A 27,171-nucleotide genomic window follows, 5' to 3' on the forward strand; every position below is an offset into this window, starting at 1 on the left:
ATTCCATTTGGAGCCTGGATCTGGATCTGCTAACCACAAAACGTGTACACATCTATAACCGCACAATGGGAACTTCTCTTTTACCATGGAGATGTTCCTAAGGTGCGGTTGTGGTTTTACGTGCATATAGATATGTGACCATCATTTCTTTTGGTCAGCAGATTCGTGCTTGTTCTATTTGTAGGGCTGTCAACGGGTTGGGTTTAGATAGAATTGAAGCCGATCTAAGGACTCGAAACTGAATTGGACCTGATAAGCTCTGTAATTTTAGACCTAGAATCGAATTAATCGGTTTTCAGACAATAGGGTCTGATTCGATGGATCCAATTATAATGAATTAAGATTATTATATATAATATTAATTTATTTGATATATTAAATCGGTTAGGTCCGAATTGATTTGAGACTGTGTGGAACCGGTTCCAAATCGCTAAGAATTAGAACAATATATCAGAAACCAGAACCAAACCAATTGGTTTGGATCCGTTGGGTCAACCCGACCCATTGACAGTCATATAGCTGTGCTGAAATTATTGTGGTTGTGATATTTTGGACCATTGTGATTTTCTAATGTATTTGAGCTAGCTTGAGTGGGTGAGAGTTATTGTTTTGTTTTTTTATATTCTTTTTTTTTTTTTTGGGTTGGGGGTAAGTCCGTCATCCGCTGTATCAAGGCGGCCTCCCCTCTATCTAAAGTTTGGGGGTTAATAAGGAAAAAACACAAACCTTTAGGTGGTATTCAACCAATCCAGAGGGAGTGCTGTAAGTTTTTCTCCATTTCCCGGATGTTAAATGATGCTTGAACTTAGTTGTCACGCTTTAGCTTCTCCAATCCATCAGTAAGGAATCTTGCCCATCTGTTGTAGAAACACTTGGAATTTTCCCCTTCATCTGGTCAAGGGTGTGAGTAGAATCATGCATGCAGTTCTTAGAAAGTCTAATGATTTATTAGGCAGGATTTAAAAGCAGATATGAGGCGTTGGACTAATAGACTTCAAAAATGTATTTATTAGGCAGGATTTATAGCACTGCATAAGAATACCAGAAAAAGAAAGACAAAATGGCATACCTTACTGATGGATTAGAATTTCACTTTGTGTAGGACGACCCAGTTGTGAAGCTCATCTCTAGATTCCGATGGTGCAGATTCTTCCCCCCCCCCCCCCCCCCCCCCTTTTTTTTGTTTGTTTGTTGGGGGTAGCAGTAAGGTTGCAAAGGGATGTAAGATCAACTTGGATAGAGCTAGATACAAAGTTGATCCATTTGAAACAAATGTTATCCATTGAATTCAGATTGGACTCAGTTGAATTTAGATATTGAGTAATAACAATGATCTAGTATATTTATTATTTATTATTAATAAAAGGTGAGAATAACTTTGACATCGTATATCATGAATGAAGTTTCATTTAAATGGCTTAAGAACAACTTTATGAGACTTGAACCTATACTTTTCAATGATGTCAGTCCAATGCCAGCCTTTAAAAAGTCACTTGTATGATGGGATTTGAAAGGGCTTTCTAATCACTGTACATGTATAGAGAAGCCCCCTGAATTCAAAACACGCATTCTCTATACAATTCACGTGTAAGATATGGCCCCGAACTATATGCAAGTGGATTATGTGCGTAGAAATGGCCAATTTTTAGTGTCTCCAACTAATTCCCTGATGTAAGTCCAGATTGACAAGGGCCATCTGTGAGACGACGATCCCCCGATTCCTGTATCTGTTGTTGAATTTTGGCCTCTCAAGTATGGCACGATATACTTCTTCATATTAGCATTAGAGATTTGTAGATGTTGTCCTGGCACACTAATATATTTAACCCTACCAGCATCATCCAAGGTTTTCAGGCCAATCCAATCTTCAATGTAGAGTTTTGTCTGCAAACATCGACATATGGCGTCAAATTACATAATGTTACTGAAATGATGGAAGAAAAAAGGATGATTGAGTAATTTAATGACTTCATGTTACATAATGCCATTGGAATGAAAAATGACCAAAAAAAAAAAAAAAAGAAAAAAGAACAATGGTCTCAAGTTGTTGCTTCTACTCATGCAACAATGAAATATTTGACAAACCTTCATGGTTACCTGATGCAATACTTGTATTTCAGATGTTTTTGAATTGGATCTGACGAACCAGGCATCTAGTATGGCACAAGGTCCAGGGACCTCATTTATCAAACTAAATACTCTTTTCTGTTGGGTAGAAAACATTTTTGTACCCGTAAGAGATGAGAATCTTGACAACATAATGGGCCACTACCAAGTGATGGTCCCAGCTACCCGGGTCTAGGGAGGGGTGGACTGGATATGGACTTAAAAGATTGCCTTTTTTTGGTACAAAGTAGCTATTCTTAGACTCAAACACATGCTCTCACACTTGTCAACCTTAGATTTTACCAGTGTGACAAGCAATGACCTCTAGAATGACAATATCTTTAACTCCTAGTGACAGACAAGTTCCTGAAGGATCTCTAAATTTATTACACTTTTGGGCCAGGTCTAGTTTGAGACTAGGAACTCCACCTTCTCCAAATGACAGGGGGATAACCAGATATATCATTTAAAAGCCAAGTGTTTCTTAATGAGGAACAGCATAATGGTCCTGGACAGTCTACAGTGTGTACAACTTATGTGCTTCGACAATTGAATGGGTGGAATATCTATGATTTTTTTATGCAAAATGAGGAACCACAAAAAATGTCAGGGATATATCAGCTGTCCCCTTAGTCTAGCTTTCCTGGCTAGGACATGCGCTAAAGCTGTATTAAATCTGCTTACATAAACTAAAGTTATGCAGCTTATGCTATCAAAAAAAGTCAAAAGGATCTTGATGTGTTCTGTGAGGTGCTGTTCATTCCATGTGGATGCTCCTAACTGCCTGATGGGTTGACTAATGATTCCATAAATAGTCCCTGCAAAATGCTCCATGTGAAACTTCACTGATTGGATAGGAACCAACCACCCATCAGCACAATTTTAGTTGGAGGAAGTCAGTGGGATGATCCAGAGAAAAGAAAATGCATTTTCAAATAACCTCCACTTCTAATGCATTGAAAGAACACAAGATAACTTATGCTTTCACCAAGCAAATTGAAATATCCCTTCTATGTGCATGAACTGAATCTTAACTAAAATTAATTATGTGGCTACTGGAAAAGCAAATTCCCCCCTCTCCTGTTACAGATGCTCTCCAAATTTAAACTTAGATCCAGGATGCAAGTTACCTGCTGTGGAGGTAAAATTGGAATAAACCCTCCATCTGGATAATATCCAAACCAGGACGTCTCACGAGGTATCAAAATTGTATCATGCTCAAACTGATAATAAAACACAGATGAGAAGAAAAAGATCAGCAAGCTAAGATATCCAATTTAATAACTGCAGCATATGAAGATCAATTGAAAAAATACACTATTTCAAATGGGCTATGGCAACTGCATAAATAATATAAAGTTTTGAACTTACCATAATAAGTACCAAATTTTCTAAGCTACAGAACCGCTCCTTGTAAGTGGAGTTCCTCGCAGTAGGAAGTTCATTGTTTAGCTTAGGGAGAAACTTGCATCCTTCTAAGTAGGCAGGAATTTCCTATAAAAGAAGTAATTTTTGCCAGTCATAGCACTTAAAAAATATAATGGTAATTAACATGTTATACTTAAAAGTCACTTGAGGGCAACAATGAGATTATATTATGTAGTCAGAGTGAGAATCTTTTGCATTGGCTGAGAAGTTTATGCATGATGCCATGACAAATAAATAGTTTATGCCATGATTTTGGAAAATAATCCATTGAAATATCCAGAATGAGACATTTTGCAGATGTATTATGTTTATATAATGAAGATGGAACATAATACAAAGATACATGAAAACAAAGTATAACAGTTTATAGGGTGTGGACTGCTTCTGCTTTGGGAATGTTTTATGTGTGCTTCCTTCTATGATTCACTTATTTCTAACCTGTCTGTTACCCATGATTTTCCTGCAGGTGCAATCTGGAGAGGCCCTATTTCTCTGGAGAAAAAAGCGTTCTGTTGGGAATGGTACATGAGAAAATTAACACATGTAATTGTCATTCAAAGAAAAAGGGCAACCTGGTGCTTATGTCCTAACATGTGTTTTCTTTTCAGGAATAGTTTTTTTCTGCTATTTGGCTTTATTTCTTCTTCTTTTGGCTATAGGGTGAGCCTTCAATCAGTTCTGGAGAGTATTTTTATGCCCTCTCTTGTCTCCAGATCGAAAGAGTAATTTTATGGAGATGTACAAGGGCGGCTATCCTATGGATGGCTTGGGAGGATATAAATAGGAGGATCTTTCTTGACAAATCTCAATCCTTGGAAGCACTGGTTGAAACTACTTTGGTAAGTAGTAAATTGGGCTATTTGATGGCTGCAGCATTAGGAATCCAGGATCCTCAAGAATTGAAGGGGTATTTAGACAGGTAAATGGATGACGGATCAGTAATGGTTTTGTTCTTGGGACCTATTGGTTTTGGTGACACAACGAGGGCAGTATTAGCAGTTTTGCATGACCTGAAACTAGGGAAAGAACTAAGCTACAGTGTAATTATGGAAGGAGACTCGGAATGCACAAGCAACATGGAAGTACAGATATGTCTTAAGGGGAATCAAATCACTAACAGAGGAATTGATTGTTACTGTCCAGTGGGTTCCTAGATCTGCTAACAGTATGGCTGATGGCTTACCAAGTCAAGGGGTAAATCGAACTGAATTGAGACTTGATGTAAGAGATTTGGGGTGGATTTTATGTAATATTCTACTTTTGTCCTTCGTAAATTTGTATATTCTGTTTTTATATTAATAAAATTTGATTGTTTCCAATAAAAAAAGTATAACAGTTTATAGTGCGGGCTGATGAATTAATTATTTACATCCATAACCAATGGGGGCGAAGTTGACATCTAATCCTGCCGACTTACGACTATAAACCCTATCACAAAAATCTATTAACTAGAGACCAAAATGTTAAAACAAATTGCCATGTATAACAATTTATGCATTGAGTGCCACAAATTATAAAACCTGCCACAAAAAAAAAAAAGAGATCAAAATGTCAAAACGAATGCCATGCGGTAGACCAACTTGACTACATATCTTAGTTTATTAAAGTGTTGTACTCAACTCAACTCAACTCAACTCAACTAAGCCTTGTCCAAACCATACTAAAGTGTTCTACTCACCGTTGGAATTTTAAGATAACCACTGGGAGCCAAATGAGCCTGTGAATCCATCAAACTAAAGTTAGGCAGGTCCATTAATTTTAAGGCTCGTCACAGTAAACCAAATGAGAAAAAAAACTTAGACAGCGATATAATATGTAACAATAGTGCGAGTCATATCAAGGTGATAGAGATATAGACCTGGACATAGTCAGAATAAATCTCTAATCTGATTAGGCTGTCCACGAGAACACATATGACACCAGTCTGCAAATTAGGAAATCCCTTTAACAGACAAGCTAGAATTGGAAGTTAATTCTACTTGCATTTTATTTAATTTGTCAAGGCTATCAATTGCAAATTAAATAAATTGTCAGGAAATCCCTATCATTGAAATGATTTTAGAAAGATACACCATGAATATATGGCTTGTTGGCAATACACATGGGAAATTTAAGGTACTTCTCAATAGAATACAAGTATGTATTATAACATAGCATTAAAAATACCATGATAGATAACTTGGTAACATGTAGGGGTGGAAACTAACAAATGTGGGTGCACTTAGTATCTCATATCAAAACCATATTAAAATATGAACAAAGAAAATAAGCTACCTTTTCCTGTTGCATTTCTTTTTTTTTTTTGGGTAATTCAGGAAGAGGTTGGGCTGCCAAGAAAAAATCTAGACAGAAATGATGGTTAAGATTTTTCTTTCATGAAAGATAATGAGAATAATTTATTAAATAGGAAATGTAAAACTGATAATAAGATAGGACAATAATAAAGCCCTTAGAAATGCTATGACTGACCTAAAAAGGCTACACACACCCATACCTAATATATTTATTGAGTGAAGAAGAAAAGGAGAGGTACAGAATGCAACCTCCCTTTAAAATAATGGATTTTCAAAGCTTAAGCAATTACAATGTAGCCGAAAATAACTATTCCTGATTAACCCCTTGTGTAGAAAAATAGTCTGCCATTACATTTTCCGATCTGCTCACCATTGAAATATAACTGTGGCATCCCTTGTCACCAAGTAACTTTTTTTTAGAAGATCCCTATAACACCAAGTAATAGAATCTGGAGCCATCCCACAACCACCTTAGTATCTCCAACTAGTAGATTCTCCATCCCAAGTTGGTCAACAATCTGGATTCCTTGTATGGCAGCTAGTAATAATGCCCTGTTTGAATCAGTGTTTTAAAATGTGTGGGAGGAGTACGCCTGGAAGCGTGCTTCCAGGTGAGGTGCCCCAAGCACCCTGAGGCGTATGCTAGAGGCACTAACACCTATGAGGTGTACGACAATGTTTTAAAAGGCGTGGGAGGCATACGCTTGGAGGAATGCCTCCAGGCAAGGCACTCCTAAAATGCCTTGAGGTGTATTCTAGAGGCGCTGACACCTTTGAGGCGTACGCCTCAGGTGCAAGAGGTGTACGCCTCATGCACTTTTTCCATGAGGCATGCTAGAGGCGCACGGCTCATGCACTTTTTCCATGAGGCATGCTAGAGGCGCATGCCTCGTGCACATCTTATATAAAAAGACAAAAAAAGAAAAAAGAAAAAAAGGAAAGGAAGGGAAAGGAAAAGAAAGGGAAGGGAAAGAAAAAGAAAGAGAAGAAAAAAAAAAAGAAAAGGAAGGGGAAGGGAAGAAATGATAATGGGAAAGAAAGTGGTTTGCCCCCTGCCCCTTTGGCTATGCTTTGAAAAGACCCCCCTTTCAACTAATGTTATGCATCTTTATTCTTCTTAATATAAAAGATTTTTATTAAAAATAAAGAAAAAATGAGATCCCTCCTTCCTCTTCATCCTCCTAACCCCCCTCCTCTTAAGGAGGCTTACGCCTCTTGCGTTCTGAACTATGCCTCATGCCTCTAGGTAGTGGAACGCCTTGTTTCACGCCTCCATGTTTTAAAACATTGGTGTACGCCTCAGGTGCAAGAGGCCTCCGCCTCATATGCTTTTTTCATGAGGCATGCTAGAGGTGTATGCCTCATGCAAACTTCATATAAAAAAACAAAAGAAAGGAAAAAAGAAAAAAAAAAGAAAAAAAGGAATGGAAAAGAAATAAAAAGAAAGAAAAAGAAAGGGAAGGGATCCTCCTTTTTTTGAATACAAGTTATCTTTCTCTTTAAAAAATATAAAAGATTTTTATTAAAAATAAAGAAAAATGAGATCCTCCTTCCTCCTCATCCCCCTCCTCTTAAGGAGGCTTATGCCTCCTTGTGTTTGGGAGGCTTACACCTCTTACATTCTGAACTACGGTCTCACGCCTCTAGGTAGTGGAATGCCTCACGTCACGCCTCTGCCTTTTAAAACATTGATTTGAATCTCCTATTCCCACTGGACCTCAAAAGAAAGAAATGATGTTTCTGCCCTCTATGGGTAATCCAGGACCTATAGAGTTCAAATTTCACCATTTGTGGAAATGTGATTCCCATCTCAACTGAATTTTGGAAGGCCTATGAGCAGTAACTGGATTGGATGGTCCTGAAAGATTTATTTCTCTGGAATGTTAACTAGTAATATTATTAGTAGAAGATGTTAGCTAACGGTACCAACTGCTAATTAATATTTACATATTCAGGTATCAAAACCAAGCTGTCATTGAGAAATCCTTATTTGAGTCTAGCATGTGAGTCCATGAATGTACCTCTTATGATAGCATATATAAAGTGGGAGCAAAGTGGTCAGATATGGAATTTTTTGAACTTTATATGTAATCATGTATTTTTGTAGGGGTATTTTGGTCGTTTTACATGTAGTTGATTATGTACTGTGTGTGTTTGGCCCTGGGGGGTCCAGCCTAAGAGTTTGATTTTTCTGGTCATAGTTTAGCTATGCTTAACACTTCTTAGGCCCTGTTTGGTTCATGGGAATAGGGGTCTGGAATTGGAATCGGAATGGGCTATTCCAATTCCAACTGTTTGGTTGGATGGAATCGGAATCCCATTCCCATTCCTGCTGGAATGGAATTCCCCCATTTAAGGGAATGACCATTCCCTGCCCCTCCCTTGGGAATAAAATCCCATTCCTGCTGATTTCAATTTCCATTCCCATTCCTGTCTGAACCAAACAGACTATGGGAATGGACCATTCCGGTTCCGATTCCGGAGGATTTCGGTTCCAATTCCGGTTTTGATTCTGACTGCGAACCAAATGGACCCTTAGTTTATGAGTTATATTTTATGATAGTGATGATTTACACACACATACTAAGAGTGGTGAGTGATTCTCACACTCAAGAGTGATTCTAGGCATCCCATTGAGTGGCTCCGGGCTTTCTCCTTTCTCTTTCTATCTTCTCTCTAATTTCTACAAGCATTTATTAGATGTCAATGGTTTGGGTTAAACAGTAAACCCAACTTGACCCAATGGTCCCAACCCTATAGGGTCAAGTTAGGGTTTTGATCTTCAATCCAAGTCAGATTCTGGTTTTGCTGTCCTGGCCTTACAGGTCATGACTTCTAACCCCATAACCTTGAAGTTTTGGATTTATTTTCATGTGTGTTCTTTCACCATGGAGGAAGTGACACCTTGGAATCCATAAGCCAAATTCCAACTTAAATTAAGTGTTCTTGGGTTTTCAAAACGTGTTATAAAAAATACAATTGACAGATTGTGTGTCAGGTCATATTCGGAAAATGCATACTATTAAATCGGGTTGGGTGGGATGATTGGAGGGTTTGGTTAGGATGGAGGCAAACCTGTATCAAACCCAACCTGTTGATATCCCTATTCATCCTAAAACTTCATTTAGAAACCTAGTTTTCAAAATTTTCTTTTTTTTTTCAAAAAATATTTTATGTCCTTTTGTGAAAGGATAAATCTGAACCCTACCAAACTTGGTCTCCCCCTTCAAAATTTACCTACAAAATTTAATTTGAAAATTCCAATCCTAGATCATGGAACAAACCTGCAATTTAGTAGTGAAGCTCAGAGGCCCTTCCTAGCATGACCAATCCCTACTTCTAGTCCTAAAATTGCCCATAAAACTTATTAACTAATACCTTCCTTACCTCACCCTTGGGTCATATCCATCCATCCCTACATCATTTGGTATCAGAACAAGCAGTCTAACATCAATATGGCTATCTGTCTATCTCAATTAGCTAGCTTTTCCTTTGGATCCAAAATCATACAAATCCAAATGGTACTTAATAGTGAAACTGTCATCTCATTCTGGGAACAATTAAATGCTACTTTACCTGTTTACTATCAGACATTTTAATCTCAAGGCATTAGCCTATTGATAATTGTTACTTCATAGGTAACTTTCTATTCCTCCACCAAATGCCATAAAAAAATACAGATTGAATTAAGATTCTTAAAATTTTCTTCTACACTTATTCCAACTAAAAATTCTTATCTTTTTTCATGTCCACAATAATTTATTAGAGTGCATTGCATGTATGATGAAAACAACTGAAAACTCCTTAAGAGCACTTACACCACAAAGTGGAACAGAAGCAGTGCCAGCATGAGGACCTCCCAGTGAGATGAAATTTTTAATCTGTTTCAAAGACAGAAACCAAATCATTGTATTTATTTTAAACCACAAATGTGAAACATAAATGAGAAAACTTATTGAGGATGACTAATAATAGAATTGCCTTAAAAGAAATGCTACAGATACACATGAGGCAAGATATGTTGTATGAATATGTGTGGGTAAGATGGAAAATCAAAATATTATGTGGAAAATTCTTGGAATATACATGAAAATGATATTGATATGCAAAGAAGGTGCCAGATAGCTAGGGGTGCCCACGATTTGGTTAACCAAACCATGGGCAATTTTCTGAAACTGAACCGGTCCTACCGGTTTTTGTATTTCTCTGAACCAAAACCGAACCAGTACCACCGGTTGACCGGTTCAGTTCTTTGGTTTTTTGGTTTTTTATATTTATAATATAAATTATAAATAAATATGTAACATATTATAAATATAATATATGTATATACAATGCATATATATATTTATATAGAATTTATTGATAATATATGACATAAAGTGTGAGGAGAGTTCAACACTAGAACTGGAATTGAACCCTGCCTTGATTTGAACTGACCATTTAACTTTTCTATGTAAAACTTATTGTGTAAGAAATAAACCTCATCCAATCATCTAATATAAACAACTTCAATGCTGGCCAACAATATTCCTAGATAAAGAATTTTTTTTTTTTTTTGTATATCCGTATCTTGTTCATCAACTGACCATCTCTCTGCAGTTTTTCTGATTGCCCAAGGTACTTGCAACCCATTATAACAAAGAAAACCCCAATTTAACATCTCCAGATTGATACTTAAATGGTGGTGACTGAGCAAGCAGATGGAAATTTTCTTAGCTTTTTTTTTATAATAAATTAAGAAAAGAAAAAGTAGAACGAAATCAAGGGTGATGAGCTAGCACCCCACAAAACACAAGAATATTCAGAAATTAAAGAAGTACATTACATGGCCTTGCATATATCCCAACAGCTATTACCAAAACCTGATTTGTTAATCTCAGAAAATTCTGGCAAAAGCAGTACCAAATCCACAATTATGCATAATTTTCAAGGTGCCAAGGCAAGGCTAGGAGACAAGGGGGGACTTTGTTACCTGGTGCCTACCTAGGAATTTTTTTTTTATAATAAAACCCCTAAATCCTAGGGTAATTTTCTTGGTTCCATGGAAATCAGCAATCATATTTTACTAGTAGTTTCTTTTTTTTTTTGAGAAAGACAAAGTATATTGTATTAGCTGAAAAAATATACATGTATGGTCCTCTGTACAAGTAGTTTCTATACAAAAACTTTCCTTTAAGGACCCCCAAAAAAACCTATATTCAAAAAAGAGGAAGAGAAGTCATAGAACTGAAACATGTAAGAATAGGCAACCAAGCTCTCAACATGTCAACTGCACAATTGATAACCACCTCCTCCGGATTAGATTTCTGCTAAAAAAATTCTACTATATTTTACTAGTAGTTATAATAATCTTCATTAGAAGAAAAGAATAATTAAAATAAAATTCTGAAAATATAGGGGCTGAACCCCTGTTATTGTCCTAGGAAGAGAAGAACAGAAACGGTGGAAGAAGAATGTGTTGATTGGATAAAAACTGAAGTTCTTCCTTGCTTATAGGTTCAGGTTTTGAAGTCTTCAACGATTCAAGACAGCATATACCAATATCTGCACTGATTGAACCATAACAAAATAAGATAATAATAAAAGAAACTAGTATATAAACCCCCCAAAAATGAATAATTTAGTTAAATAATGTCTAGCTCCTGCCTTTTGGACTATCTGGATGGAGAGGATCTGCAGAGTTTTTTTTTTTTTTTTTTATGGCAAATCCTCTCAAATGGATTAAATGATTTGAAACATGAAAGCAATTTTCTTTTCTTCGGCTCATGCTCCTAACCTCTCAACTGAAGCTCTTTTTTTTGTAATTATCACAATATCTGAAATACTGTGTATTCTCTCTGTTTGTACAGCTACTTATTGTACCTAGTGTACTGGGGGATTACCCTTGAATCATTAATACAAATATACTTTACATTTTCCAAAAGAAAGTATATTTTTATTATAATATTAGAAATAAAAAATAAAAATACTATATAGAGCCTCGTACAAGAAAAACTGGGCACTCAGGCGAGGTGAATCTCCATGAGCATGTTGTTGCCTAGGCAATTGCCTTGACAACTATGCAATCATGTTTTATTAGCTCTTCAACTTAGGGCTGCAGATGAATCAGTTATCAATCTGATATTCTGATTCAAATTTGAATCCGATCTGCTTATGCTGCATTCAGATATCTGTTAGCAATTAAATGAATTGAATCAGATTGGTATTTGTGGTCGATTAACTTGTTGGATCAAATTTGGATATTACCTTATTTGATCCACTAAAATCTGATTCTATTTGATAACATGCATAATATATAATATATATTGTTTTATAGATAATTATTAATAATAAATGTAATTCATATTTAATATTTAATATTATTTTTGTAAAACCCTTGATATACAAAACCATTAAACAAGCATGCATTATATTATTTTTGTAGTCTTTTCTCTTTGACTTGTAGCTGGTGAAGCCTCTCTCTAAATTCTCAATGAAAATTTCACCACTTTTCAAAAAAAAAAAAAAAACATTAAAATGGCTGACCAGGACCTTGAATGGATCAATAGCATTCTCTCCTTTATTGTTTTTTGTGCTTTCCCCTGCATATAGCCCTAAACCTACCTAAAACAAATGCTAATCACCATTGCTGCCACCAGCTACCTCACTGAAGTGAACATCTTATTGTCATCACCGGGCTTTCCACTCACTGCTGTTGGTCACTGGTCCCTTAAGGTTCAATTGAAAATCAGTTCAGGGGAAGTCTATTCCTTAGTCATAGAAGAGGTCTCAGTCACCAGAAAAGTGATGGTAATCTGGATGAGAAGTCTCTAGTGAGGTCAATTGAAAATCAGAGACAAAGAAGCTTTTGTGCAGACTGCAGTGAGGTCAGAGAAAACGCTTCCTCTTGAGCTTAAGACATGAAGCTGTTCAGTTTGGTTAAGGGTTCGAAGCTGCTATGGAGATCTAGTCCTTCAAGAACAAGATGAGAAATGTGATTCTGGAACATGAAACACCATACCAGATGCAGGGGTTAGTAGTTTGGTTCCAGCTACTAGGCCTTCTCTCTGAATTTGTCTCTTCCAGTCTGTCACAGTTTAATCTTTTCAAGTCATTTTCAGTTCTTAGGTACACCTCTTGAATCTCTTCATATGAATCGGATAGAATTTGAATTGAATATCTGATTATATAAATGAATTGAATGCGAGTAGGGGTTGCCATATATCCGTTGGATTCGGATTGATTTGGATAGCTTGGTTTTCTTATCGAATCAAATTTGAATATACCCCTATCCAAATTCGATTTTATTCATTTACATCCCTACTTCAACTATAGATCACAATTTAAGAAATTCTTGATCCTTGGGTTACAGGTTTGCAGGGTCAACCTGATCAAGTAATTGTGGCATCCATGCACCATTGCACACCTGAAACCTAACTTAGTAACTTTGGTTAACAGTCATCCATTGATTAAAAGAAAAAAAATGTCCTATTTTAACATAAAACACCTTTTACTGTTCCAATCTATTGGAAATGAATTTTCTTTTCACAGTTGGTAAAAATTCAAGTTACTAAACTCAAACTTTATCTGTTTTAAAAACATCAATGCCATTGTTGAAAGCCATTTCCAATGAAGAAAATCATGATAGCTTGAATCTCATACTTTTAATAATTTATGTAATCCACTTGCTCATGTTTCAACCTTTTTCAATATAGTATTTATACTAGGATGAAACCATTTACAGATTACCAAGCCATCATATTGGTGCACATAACTCAGCATTGGAAAAATTCTGCCATGCATAGACTTTTTTTCAGTCTCAAGATGCAAACAGGAAGAATGCCCCCAAAATTTGTGGAATAATTAATAAACAAGATAAAAGAATATATCAGAATAGTACTTACAGGTGGTCCTCCTTCACAAAACTCAAGAACTCCTCGACCTATTAAGTTACCCTGTGGAAATCAAGAAATTGTTGGGATGTTAGATATCTTTGAAATACCTTAGAATTTGAATCAAGTATTAGAGAGAGGGAGAGAGGGAGAGGATATAGCTGTGGAGTATGCAGAATGACCTAATATTTAGTATATAAATTCTAGATCTTTCACTGTTATATTTAATTAAATTGTCAAGGTTTTCTTTCCAATGGGGTGTGTATGTGTGTAGATCGATAGCAGATTGAAGAGACTATTTACGAAAAAGCAAAGATAATAGATACAAAAATGCAAATTTAGTTGAAGGCTGGAATTCGGAAAATTACAGAAAGATGTACTGAAGCTAAAAATAGGCTGAAAGCACAATAAGAAAAGAGGAAACTACAACTTAATGCACAATGGTATATGGTACATTAAGTTAAAAAGAAAATGACAACATTACAAAGGTCATGCAGAAAAAATAGAAGCTCTGTAGTACCTGGGAGAGTCCAACAATGTTGTAGCCCTGACTGAGTTCTTTCATTTCCTTCACCTATAAATCAATTTAGTGAAATTGTTAGGAGAATATGATAAACCTCAAATTCTAGAACTAGAAAAGTAAACACATTACCCAAATGGCTTTACGACCTTATCACAGACAATCTTTATCTGCATACACGTAAGATATTTAAGTTACAACTCACAATTAGATGATACTAAAAATTACATATGATAAACTGGGAAACTTGTTATAAGCATGGATGTCTAACTTGTTCCTGAAGGGGCATGATCCAAGAATCCCATGCTCCATCTCCAACTTCTCTACAGGGAGGAAAGAGAAGTCAGACTGCCACTCTTGCATATTCAAAATGCTCATCCACACAAAGAAATGGACAAATAAGAGAAAGATCATCACAAAGCAGGGTTTTGTCTTTTATGATCATTCGGTAGCATATTACAGCAGAACATAACCAAATTAGATTTCCCAATAAAAGAAGAGATAATTTACTGAACCTTTTCCCTTCAACCTTTTTTCTTGATCAGTACAGAGTCAGTTGTAAGTGCTTGATGGTTGTACTCTTATCTTTTTCAGTAATGAAAGTTACCATTTCCAATAAAAAAAAAAGATTTTAACAACATTGTACAGAACCAGTCTTCAATCTTTCTTAATTATTATGAAAGGATGCTTGGGAGTTTGGTCTCTTAGACAACCTGTAAGAGAGATTATTATCTTAGCAAGGGAGATTGGGATGCATTTTAAATGGGTAAGGTCAGCAAATGGAATGGCTGACACTTTAGCTAAGCAAGGAGTTACTAGGGAGGCTTTGTTTGTAAGTTTTTTTTTTTTTTTTTTTTTCCATCCATTTTGTGGGTGGTAAGTCTGTAATCCATTTTTCTTCCATCCTTTTTTGTCCCAATTGCGATGTTCAATACAAGTTCTCTCCTTTGGGGGATCAAACCTCAATAGAATTGACTACTCCCTGCCCCTTGTCTTGCCAAAGCATCAGCTACACCATTAAGCTATGACAACATTTGTGTAACCTTTTTACTTTAATCCTTTCATTCCTGTACTGATTTTGGGTGTCTAGAAAAGAGCATCTGTTCTTCCCTAGCCCCAACAAATTGCAGATTCCAGATCTTTATGTGCCTTGGGCACTGCACATTATTTCATGGCAGAGGAACTTGAATACCTAGTCACATAATTTACATCTATAAGAGCTTATCCATTTTAAATTTCTCTAGTTTTATCACAATATGGATTAGCTGTGTGAACTATGTAGATGATGTCTTTATTTAAAATTTGATCTATAACATACTAATGGCATAACTTAACTCATCCATCTTCATAGAGATTAATCTTTACTGATGAGTCCAGATACTAATATGTAAATGGAGAAAAAGGAAAAATTAAATACACTGTGCTTTCCCTTTGAGTGCACTGATAACTAACTTCCACGTTTATCGAAGCATAGCAACAGGCATCAGTGTTTTCATACAAGGTTATGTGACTACTTTGCTCATTTGACCAGAATGCATCAGTTTCACCTACGGCTGTCAATGAACTCCGAAAGTCCAAAACATGAACTGACATCCAGTCCAATTAATTTGGATTTGAATACTAAAATCTGCATCTGTTTAACAATCAGATAGGCTGTGGATTTGACACCTGATCTGATTAAAATTCATTATGTATATTGAAGAAGGTCTTCTTAAGTATTTATTCATTAAACAAAACAAAACCAAACCATACAAACACCTCATGTACACCAAGGGACTGTACAAGGGAATATACACCTTACATAACGGGATTTACGAAATAGTTCCTTTTATCCGAAAATATATCATATGATATCCTGTTTACCCTGCTATGCACACCCACCCAAGAAATTTTCTTGTGTTTAGTTTAGCTAGTGAACCCTCTTCTATCTCAAATTTGTTGTAAAAAAACCTTGAATCCCTTTCACTCCAAATAATCCAAAAACCTTCCAAAAAGAGCAATCATCAACAAAATTTTCCTTCTTTACTGAGATCCTGCATTTTCCAGCCCCTAATAAATTCTTCCACTGTTCCAGGGTTACAACCTACTCCCCCAAAGATATTTTTAACCCAGCTCCAAGCTATATTTGATATCTTGCAATGGATGAACAATTGGTTTGCACTCTTGGAAGCTTCATTGGACAAAGGGAGCAAACATCATTCAGCCCCACTCTCCTCCTAATCAGATTTTCCTTGGTTAGGCAGGAGTATAGAGCAGAAGATCAAAGCAGGAAGGAGACCGCCAACCCCCCGCCCCAAGCAATCTGGTTATGGAATGATTTGGCAGAAAATACACTAGATTTGTCCCACCTCCAGATTCTCCTATCACTCCCAGACAGATCCATGTCAGTTCTTCTCAGACTTTGAAGTCAACCATCAAGGGCAGCTGCCAGTCATTAAAATATATATAAATTTATTATATGTATAAAAGGTGATTACTTTTTTAAAGCAATGTTTTAAAATGCGGAGGCATGACGTGAGGCATTCCACTACCTAGAGGTGTGAGGCGTAGTTCAGAATGTAAGAGGCGTAAGCCTCCCAAACACAAGGAGGTGTAAGCCTACTTAAAAGGGGGATCTCATTTTTCTTTATTTATAATAAAAATCTTTTATATTAAGAAGAATGAAGATGCATATCACTAGTTAAAAGGGGGGGGGGGGGGTTCGGGGGCTTACTCCCCAGCCCACTTTCTTTCCCCTTATCTTTTCTTTCTTTTTCTCTTTTTTTTTTTTCTTATCTTTCTTTCTTTTTCTTCCCCTTCCCTTCCCTTCCTTTCCTTTCCTTTTTTTTCTTTGTTTTTTTCTATCTTTTTACATGAGGTGTGCATGAGGCATACGCCTCTAGCACGCCTCATGAAAAAAGCATATGAGGCGTATGCCTCCAATGTGTCAGCGCCTCTGGCATATGCCTCGGCATTTTGGGGGTGCCTCACCTAGAGGATGCCTCCCATGCCTTTGGAAACACTGTTTTAAAGACTTCTTAATTCTATACTTTAAAGACACTAAATGGGATTTGGATTTAACGCGAATGTGATCAAAGCCCAGTATTTGGATTTCAGATTAGATTTGGATTTGAAGTTTCAATAATCAGATCGGATTCAGATTTGACTGGATCTGGTCTGGATCTGACCTGATTATAGCCCTAATTTTACCAAAAGCCTTGCCATATCTTCACCAGCTAACTTTGTCTCCCTAAATGCATTGTAAATTTGTTTGGGTTTAGAGGAAAATGCTTTATTCATGATGTTCATTTCTTTTTCTTTTCCCCAGATAATCAACATTCAAGTGAAAAAAACAAAATCAGTTATTGATTTTTTAGTATTTTTTGTCATATATCTATAATCATATTAGAGGCTAAGAAAAATGATACGATGAATTAACTGTAAACTGTTTGGACCTCTAAGAATATGACATAAAAAAGTTAATAACAAAATATTACCATTATAATCCAGTTTTGGAGTAATATTCACTTGACTGAGGTATTTGAAAGTATTCACATGATGGACATACTACACAAGCATCAAATTAAGTTCATAAAATTGTTTTGTAAAATGCCTTTTTCAAAGCATTGTTACTTTATCTATGTAAAGTTAACAGTTACTCCCTTTCTAAGACAAAGTAGTAGGAGCATAGCTGTAAGCCCTGATAAAAATCATTTACTTAAAAAAGTTCAGATCAGAAATACTTAAAAGGAATTATTAGTGAGCAATCATTCTCATAAACAGGGTAGAATACAAAACAACCATACATAAGTAAACATAAAATATAAGAGGCCATACATGCAAAATCCTTTAGAACCGGACCAGTTACTCAGATGCTTAGTGAATTTGGAGACTCCTCGATAAGAGCAGTTACCTGCAACACCTGCCATTAAGTTGTCTGTTAGAATAGAAGTGCAGCACTAACAAAGGTCCTACACAAAATTGTCATTTGAATTCATATTGTGTACAGAGTCCTTAAAATGTAGGAAGTTTGAAATATGGTTGGCAATAACCATGAGGATAGTGAAGAATGCAAACTGATAGTAGAGCAATCTAATAGTAAATTAAGAAGTAACAGAAGAAACTCCAAGATATGACTTAAGTGAAGAATCTTACAAAGCATATCTGTTGAAATGACATTTAACATGTTAATTTCTTTTTTCACCAATGCTTTACGCCTTTGTAATGTCAATTTACTTTAATCAATGAATACTTCGAGGAAACTCTTGTTTTTCTCTAACTCTTTTATTCCGTTTTAGACTTTGAAAAGAAAACAGAATTCCTATTTTTTGTTCCTAAACCAATAAGTTTATTGTATATAAGGCCTTCCTACTACACAGGCAGTTGAAAATTAACGTAGTCCAAAAGACAGGAAAGATGGTCGAAGAAAAAGCAAAGAAAAGCTGAAACTAAAGCTTGGGGAAAATCTCCTTATCACATTGCCATTTCTAACAATAAATCAACTAAGGTACCGGTAATATAGCACTAAAATTAAATTAAAGTTATAAAAGGGAAGAATTGGGGTGATAACAAGTAACCATTTTAGTGCTATAAAAGTACACATCTGTGCAATTTAATTACACTCTGAACTCAGCATGCGGGTCACCGATTTCCTTGACCATCAATCTAGAATTGTTCAAGCAAGCAACGTGGTGTACATACGAAAACGAGTTAGTGACTGACGACAGATCACGGCTAAGAACATACCACGGCTTGATTGCAGAGAAAAGTAGTCTATATCGCCGTAGATATTTATCAAATAGAATTTGCAATTTCTTCTTTATGCAACTGAATGTTGGAGCTTAAACTATATCAACTAAGAACAAGGTTCCGAATAGGTGTAATAATCACTTCCAATGGCCCAAGAAAGATGCGTAATTGGGCTTACAAGTTCATAGACTTGATAAAATAAACAAAGTTGAAATCAAGCAACTGAAATGGGAATGAGAGAGAGAGAGGGAGAGAGATTCTCACCGTGTAATACGATAAAGGGTATAGAATATGAAATCGGGATGAAGAGGAGGGTGAAGATGAAGCCGGAGATGATATGCAGTTGCAGAGAAGCCATTGATGTGGGATGAGTTGGGGTTTGGTTTGTTGGATCCACGATCTTGGAGGCATTTAGCCTTTTGATGGCTTTCTCCAGTAAACTCTACTGCTCGAACTTCGAAGGAGTTTCGTGGGATTTTCCTGAGACGCATACAGACAGGGTTTGGAAGCTAAGAACTACACTAATGCCTTATGATCCTATTAGACGTGCTCGTGCAATTTGTGAATTGTCTGTTAGAGTGACCGACTGACGGTTGGTTGGACCCGCCATTTTTCTCTGATAAATAACCTCGATCTATATCAATATTACGAAAGTACCCTTTATAATAGAAATCCGGAAAAATCGGGAAAATCTATGATGCGGGGAAGATATGGATCGGAATTGACCGATCAAAAGTTATGAGATATCCACGTCCACCACATTATTGGCTATCACGTTTACGTTTATAATTCCACTTGATTGGTCAGAAGTTTCTGGGATATCCACCACATAATAGCCAATTGATTACTGCTGAAAAGTCGAATTTGAATTGAGGTCAATGCCGTGGATCTTCGGCACGTACATGAACGAATGTAGATCCAACGGCATGGATTTTAGATCTAACGTAGCTTCAGGACAAATTGGCATTGCTCTTGTCCGAAATGCAACATGAAGGGACGAAATAACGGGTGGGGATCTTCCGCTAACAAAATAAGTTCCAACACCTACCAGCTTGATCTGATACCACACATCTCACCATAAAAGTGAGAGATGTGTGGTGTCAGATGATATTGATAGGGTATTAGTATGTGATCCGGACTCGTGGGTCTGTTTAAAGTCTAAACCATTGGATTCGAATCTTTCATCTCAGGGGTTAGAACAGACAGAGGCCCTATGAGCCAAAGTCGTAGGTCCTGTGTCTAGGGATCAGATCCACTGATCAGTTATTAAATTCTGATCCGGTGGTTAATGCAAGGACGAGGGCCTCTCTATCTATGGGATATGTAAGAAACAATCGGTAAGTCCGGATCTCCTCACAAAACATAATCTGTCTCCGCACATCGCAGGCATGGGAATTATAGTATCACGGTGAGATGTGTGGATGCAGATTAATTTGTGAACAGATCCCACCTCAAATCTATAAGGCTTACGGGCCCCACCCACCGTATGCATTCTCAGGCTTGGAAAAGGATTGTGTACAATATATATCTAAAAGGATTGGAGATGGGATTTCGTCCTCACAAAATTGGTTCCAACACTGTACTTGCAACACTTACATAGTCGGTTGGTTAGAGACCAGATCTGCTTTTTACAAGCACATCCTACTATGCATTGGGAACATCTTCTGTATTTATTAGTTATTATTCACGAGAGATGTACTTAATGCACGGTAGATGTGTCTGTGAGGCACTCATTTGTAAGGGGCAGATCCCGCTCTGGTTCACTTGTGTTCAACATACATGGATCTGCTTCTCACAGAATTCTAGCCACATTTATGTGCATATGACGGAATGGGATCTGCTCCTCACACTTGGGTGCCTCACATGCACATCCACCGTGCATTGAGAACATCTCTTGTGAAAAATAACTTACAAGTACACAATGCATGGTAAGACATGCGTGTGAGGCGCCCTATGTGAGGAGCAGATTTGGTCTCGCATATGACACCAATGGGATATCTCTGTACTTATATGTTTTCATTGAAGTATGTTTGTTGACAAAAGAGATGGAAAATAGAATATTCCCAAAATAATTCTTCCTTTCTGGTATTTGTTTGCAGGAGCATAGTGTTTTGAGATGAGAAAATTATGAGATGCGGGATCCCAAAAATGAGCAAATGGGATCACATTAAAACAATGTGACCCTAATGAGAAAAGGAAAATAATGACCCTCTTTGAGAAAATTTTTGGGCTTGTCAGAGCTGAGTCTTATTGTTTCATTCGTCTCATTGAAAGGTAACGCAAGATCCATAAGGCTGCCTTTTGATTGAGGTGTAAATGTGAATTGATGTAAAACTCAACTGTCCGTTTGCATTTACACCAGTTTGTTGTTGATGTAAAAGTGGACTGATGTAAAACTTTGCACTTGATCCATTTTTGCAATTATTTATTGTCGATGTAAAAGTTAAATTGAACATCAATGTAATTATATTTTTTGGCTGATTTTTACAACGATAATCAATGTAAATGATACATTGATATTACATTCATTCTCACTTAAAAATTCTCAATGGTCTAACAATTTTAAACTGATAGATTTTTCTATTGTATTCAAATGCAATTTAGATGAATAATTCACTTCAGATATTATTTTTTATTGTCAATTTCTTTTTTTCGATCCATTATTCCTTCTTCCCTATCTTCACAAATGAAATACTTTGGCATTGTGGAAACTTGACATGATTTTACCCCTCAACGGCTGGAATCAAACCCCATTCTTCCGAATGAAATATTTTGGCATTCCATGAAATCTTTCATTCTCGAAACTTGGCATGTTTCTCCCCATTGTCACAAAACTGGTTTTTCATCTTCGATACTCTCTCTTGGCATCGATGCCACCATTTTTCTTATCTCATATTTCTCCACCACCCTCGGTACCCAATGGGAAACGCCACTAACGACGACCCTGTCAAACTTTGACGAAAGGCCAACCCAAGCCCCCCAACTAGCACCTCTAAGGCTCTAAGTATGGGGATGAGCTAGTCCTAGTAACTCCATGAAAAAGCGTTGGGATGAATATATGGTAAGAAATAGCCTAGTAAATGGAAAATTAGTAAAAAATCAACTATGAATTATGAAATTATTGTTATTTTAAACCAATGTTTTAAAAAGCAATCCGGAATCGGAACTGTTCTGGCCACTGGTTTCTAGGTTGACAATTCAACCGTCCGGTCCAAATGGACAATCACATTCTAACAAAATAAATTAAAAAATAAAAAATAATTAAAATTTAAAAATGTTCAAAAACCGTTAAATGGATCAAACGAGTTGATGCTTCAACCACCCGGATCAATGGTTCATTGACCGATTCAACAGTTTTTGACCAGAGAATGGGTTTGGGGTAAAACAGAACCAATTGCCTAAACGGTTTCCGAGCCGAACGATTTGACCATCATTGGCGCGTTCGTCAATGATTAACCAGGCCGGTGGCCTCTACATCATCATTGGCGCCTTCGTCCTTAGAGTCTAGATCATCTGCTAACTGACGCACTATGTCATCAGTGATCCGCGAAGTAGAGATGGCGCCTGTATCAAGACCGGGGTAGATGTGTCTAATTAACCACCGACTGAGCTTGAAACCCTTGCGGTAGGCCTCGGTCATCATGTCGTCGAACCTCGAAGACTTAACATAGTCAATGACAGCCTGAACCTTGGTCTCCTTGAGGGCATCCTCGAAGATTTCGGTCTTCTCTTTAATGTCGCCTCGGAGGTACTCCACCTTGTGCTCCAACTTCTCTTTTGCTTCCTTGAGGCCCTGCACCTCGAGCTTCAGGGCATCCCAGTCTGCCTTGAGACTGTCCGCCTCGAGCCTCAAGGCCTCTTGGCTAACCTTGAACCCATTCACCTTGGCCCTCAATCTGTCCTTGTCTCGGGCCAGCTCACCCTTCTCCGCTAGTAGCACCTCGATGAAGCTCTTCTAAGCTGAGGCATCACTCTGCAAGCAGTGGATCTGACCGCGAGTTGCCCTCAGTTCAGTATGGGCTGCGCGAGATGACTTCTCAGCTTTCAAAGCCCGTCTCAAATGCCGATCAGATTGAAAGGTCAAGGCACGCACGACTGAGTTCACCTACAAAAAGGAGACCAGTCAAAAAAAAAAAAAAAGAAAAAGAGAGAGAAGAGAAGAGAAGAGAAAGAAAGAAAGAGAATCTTTCACAGGGAACTCACCACCATGGTATGAGAAGCAGCTCGGGCACTGAGCTGACCAGGAGTGAGTTCGGCCCATTCTGCGACCTCCTCTGGGTACGCAACCTCCTTACTCTTCTGAAGGCTGTAATGGGGGTTCAGAATGCTTTGACCCTCCTGACTCCCCGAACTGGAGATTGACATCTCTGCCGCATGGGTGGACTCCTCGGAAGCTTCAGCGGCGACACCCACAAGACAAACCCCGGCTGTAGCCTCTGCAGGGTGAGCCTCAGCGGCAGCTTCAGTGACGTCCCTGGCAACAGTCTCGACAGGCTCGATAGTGGGCTCCGCCGCCATCTCGGGCCCTTGAGGCACCATGTCTCCCTCCAAGTCGATGACAAGTTGAGCACCGGGGAGCTCGGGCTCCAGAGCCGGGGCCTGTGGAGACTGAACCTCGGCAGAGGCCTGCGGGGACTCGACGCGCGCCTTCTTGGCTACGCGCTTCTTCCTCTATGGCGGAAGAGCCTCTGACCGTCTATCTTTTCCGCCTCCATGGGACCTGCAACGAAGCTTGGCGTTAGTAACCCTGAAGCAAGTATGCGAACAAAAAAGCCGAAGTAAAGACAAGACCTACCCGGGCTCAAGTCGGCCTGGATGAGCTTCTCCTCAGCTGTGAAGTCCTTGTAATTCAACCCGAGCTAAGCCCACGACTGAAGTGACTTCTTAGTCTTCCCATCAAGGATGACACCGGGGTCTTGAACGGCCACCCTCCAGTTAGTGGGGAAGGGCCACCCCGTGCTGCTCCGAACTATGAAGTAGTCCCGCTTCCAGGCCGGGACTTTACTCGTGAGCTTATGCATTAATTTAAAACCCAGGCGGGGAGACAGGTAATAAGCCCGCCTGTGCCTGGGGAGAGCGCCCGAAGCGCTCTTCTTTATTGCCAAGATGGTACTGAGGATATCTAGGTCAATGGGGAAGGAGCGGTTGAAGCAGAAGGAAATGGTCCCAACCACATTCCGTATGGAATTCGGGTGAATTTGGTCCAAGGTAATGTTAAAGTGCACCAGCACCTCAACAATTAGAAGGTGAAGAGGAAGATGGAGTCCGGCGAGCAGTTGCTCCCTGAAGACCACGATCTCATCGGGACCGTGCTCCCATGGAAAGCTGTCGGTAGGAAGACTGTAAGAGTACTCCCCAGGAAGGTAGAACCTCTGAATGAGGTCCTGGAGTCTTTTCGGAGCCATGGTGGAAAGGCCGAACTAATATGGCACTCGACCTTGGTGGGAGGTGGATGCCAAATGACCCGAAGTCACCCGTATGTCGGACGGCTGGGCGGCAGAAGAGCCACCCTGAGCCGAGGTACCCACCTCGGGCTCATCGATAAGGCTATCTACACTAGAAGACATGATAACACGGAAAGGAAAGAATGTTCAGAAAAGAAAAGGAAGCTCGAGGACTCATCGCAGGAAATGCGAACCGAACTAAGGGAATAACCGAGCTAGAAAACCCGAACTAGGAACCTTAGATGCGAGCTCAACACTAACACTGAAGACTTTGTGGTGAAGAAATAACCAAGGGTCCCCCACTATTTATAGCCACTGCATCCGGGCGTTAACGGTCAAGATTGAGATGATCCAACGGCTCTCAAAGAAACTGGCTACGGTCTCTTCGAGGTGAAATCAGTTTAGCGAGTTTTTTGACGTCCGCGAAGTCCAAATTGCGTGAGGTCCGCGCGTAAACCGAACGCGACCTGGGTTTCTCTTGATTGAGCCGGGCACTAGACCGGTCTAGCTGGACGAAGCGTACGACGGAGTGGCATGAGTACCGAAGCCAAATCCACCTGGCGCGTCATGAACTCCCCGCACTAGGTCAACACCGCCAGCACAGGGAGTGGGGGGCAATTGATGGAGGGTGATTTGGCCCGACCTTGTAGCATGGGTACATGTGGGCATGACCTTGCTCAAGCGATGACTCAGCGTGACAGCACAGCAAGTGCAACCGCAACTCGGTGGGAAGGGCTCACCGAGTTTAGTTTGGAAACTCGGCGGGTTAGGCTACTCGCCGAGAGCCGCCTGGTTTGCGCCTCCTTCCCAAGGCTGAGGCACTCCGAGCTACCTCCGAGCTCGGGGCCCTCTGACCTTTCCTAATGCCCGAGCTCCTCCCAGTGAATTTTAGGCCACTCCCAAATAGGAACACCACGATCCGCCTCTAGATACTCCCGAGGTAGAGACACCTCGGGCCAAACAGCTCGGTGTAGAAGGCCACAGGCAGCTCGCCACTTGTAGGGTAGCTCGCAGAAGAGCAGTTTGGCACATCACAGAAAGGCCTCTTGCTCGACCACCGTACCCGACAAACTTGGAGACTGCAACCACGTCTCTCGTCAAACAGTGTCGTGCCCGCCACCTTTAGAAGGTGTCTTACACCTGACAGGTACGTACCCTGCAAGGACGGTCCCGCACGTGTCACCTCAACCCAGGCTGTAACGGCTACGGCAGGACGACAGTGGTGGTTATACCTACCCTATCAGAGGCAGGTGGGCCTGATTCGACAGAGTTCTGTTATAAGTAGCCCAATCCCAAAGGACAGAGGTAACTTCCTGATACTCGCGCTATCTGCACTCTTAGCTTTCTTCCTCTCTTTGCACCTTTCACAGAACTCTAACTTAAGCGTCGGAGTGTTCCCGTCGGGCAAGTCCCCGGGAATCTCTCATCTTCTCCATCTCAGGTACCCTTCAGGAGCCATGCAAGTGCCAGATAGGAGTAACCGGATTGCGTACCATCAAAATTGACTTAGTTAGGTTGGGGAGTTGGTAAGCTAAAACCGATTGACCTTTTGTGAAATCTAACCCACTTAAGTTGTACTGGTTTGGGTAACTTTTTGGTTTGGTCAGTCCGTTCAAAAGATTTAAACTTAAAAATTAAATTAAATTTTAAAAATTATAGTGTAATTATTAAAAAATAAATTTAAAAATTAGATTTATGATATAAAACATTTTAGACTAAGAAATATGGGAAATTTTCCACTTTTCTATATTAAAAATTATATTTAAAATATAAAATATTAATATATATCCATGGTTAGGTCGTTCGATTTTGGTCGGTTTATAAATGGCAAAAGTGAAACTGATCCAACTTGGTCAAATTAGGAAATTTTTGAACCAAAGCCGACCTAAAATACTAGAAAATCGAGCAACTCAAGTCGAGTTGATCGGTTTCATCAGTTTAATGAATAAACCTAAATAAAATTAATTATTGTTATTTTTGTATTATAAAAAATTTATTAAAAGTAGTATATAAAATATGAATAATTATTAATTATTTAAAAAGTTGAAAATGTAAAACAATTGTATACTCTTATGTATTTCTATTGGGGTCATTTACTAGAACACAACTTTAGGTATGGCAATTTTCCCCATCCCCGATGGGGACCCGACTTCCATCGGGTCGGGAATGGGGATTGTTTTGGCAAGGAGGGAGTGGGAATTTATAGGAATCCCTAGTCGGGGTCGGGCCCCATAGGGAGCCCATCCCTGTTGGGGATCGGGGGTGGGGGTTAATTTCAGAGTCGAGGTTGGGGACGGGGAATATGATCCTTGCCCCATTGCCATTCCTACACACCTTATATATAGTTTTACATATTTACTTAAACCTACCTTATAGTTTTCATTTTACTAAAATATCCCATATATTTTATAACTTATTTACGTAATCAACCTTTCATTAAGGAGTGTTTGTTTTGCCATTATACCCATGACTTTTTATTTCAAAAATACCCTTAACACTTTTTTGTATAGAAAACAAAATTGACCAAATATAGCCAATAGAGTGGTTGCTTGTGTCTTATTAAGGGAAAAAATGATATTTTTATTTTTATTTTTATTTTCTTTTGATTAAATTTATTTAAATGAACATTAGGGTCAATACTGTCATTTTCCACTATCATATAATTGAAGATTGATTAAATCCAATGCAAATTTTAAGTGGTGTTTTTGTAAAATGCTAAGTATAGGGTAGATTTTAGTAAATCCATGAAACTATAAAAGATATTTTAATAAATGACC

General features: G+C 38.4%; 1 protein-coding gene across 1 annotated transcript; it reads right to left on the reverse strand.

Annotated features, from left to right (window-relative positions):
* Window positions 1-1,265: 1,265 nt before the first annotated feature.
* On the reverse strand, window positions 1,266-19,483 carry LOC104598428 (uncharacterized). Its single transcript, XM_010260483.3, has 12 exons — window positions 19,215-19,483; window positions 18,039-18,123; window positions 14,494-14,545; window positions 14,372-14,392; window positions 14,223-14,276; window positions 13,715-13,765; window positions 9,647-9,709; window positions 5,393-5,458; window positions 5,213-5,251; window positions 3,478-3,600; window positions 3,237-3,329; window positions 1,266-1,884 (listed from the first exon to the last, which is right to left on the reverse strand). Exons 1-12 carry the CDS (start codon window positions 19,306-19,308, stop codon window positions 1,621-1,623), a joined length of 1,005 nt encoding a protein of 334 aa, XP_010258785.1. The 5' UTR covers window positions 19,309-19,483; the 3' UTR covers window positions 1,266-1,620.
* Window positions 19,484-27,171: the final 7,688 nt, after the last annotated feature.

The sequence above is a fragment of the Nelumbo nucifera genome, chromosome 6 (genome assembly GCF_055504915.1).
Source record: "Nelumbo nucifera cultivar China Antique chromosome 6, China Antique-T2T, whole genome shotgun sequence".
In the NCBI taxonomy this organism is placed as follows: domain Eukaryota; kingdom Viridiplantae; phylum Streptophyta; class Magnoliopsida; order Proteales; family Nelumbonaceae; genus Nelumbo; species Nelumbo nucifera.

Coding starts and splice junctions, on each gene's coding strand:
- LOC104598428 (XM_010260483.3), bottom strand. CDS start 19,308: ATGGCTTCTCTGCAACTGCATATCATCTCCGGCTTCATCTTCACCCTC. Junction 14,393..14,493: donor TCATGCCCCTTCAGGAACAA/GTTAGACATCCA, acceptor ACGTGTATGCAG/ATAAAGATTGTCTGTGATAA. Junction 13,766..14,222: donor ACATTGTTGGACTCTCCCAG/GTACTACAGAGC, acceptor TGATTTCCACAG/GGTAACTTAATAGGTCGAGG.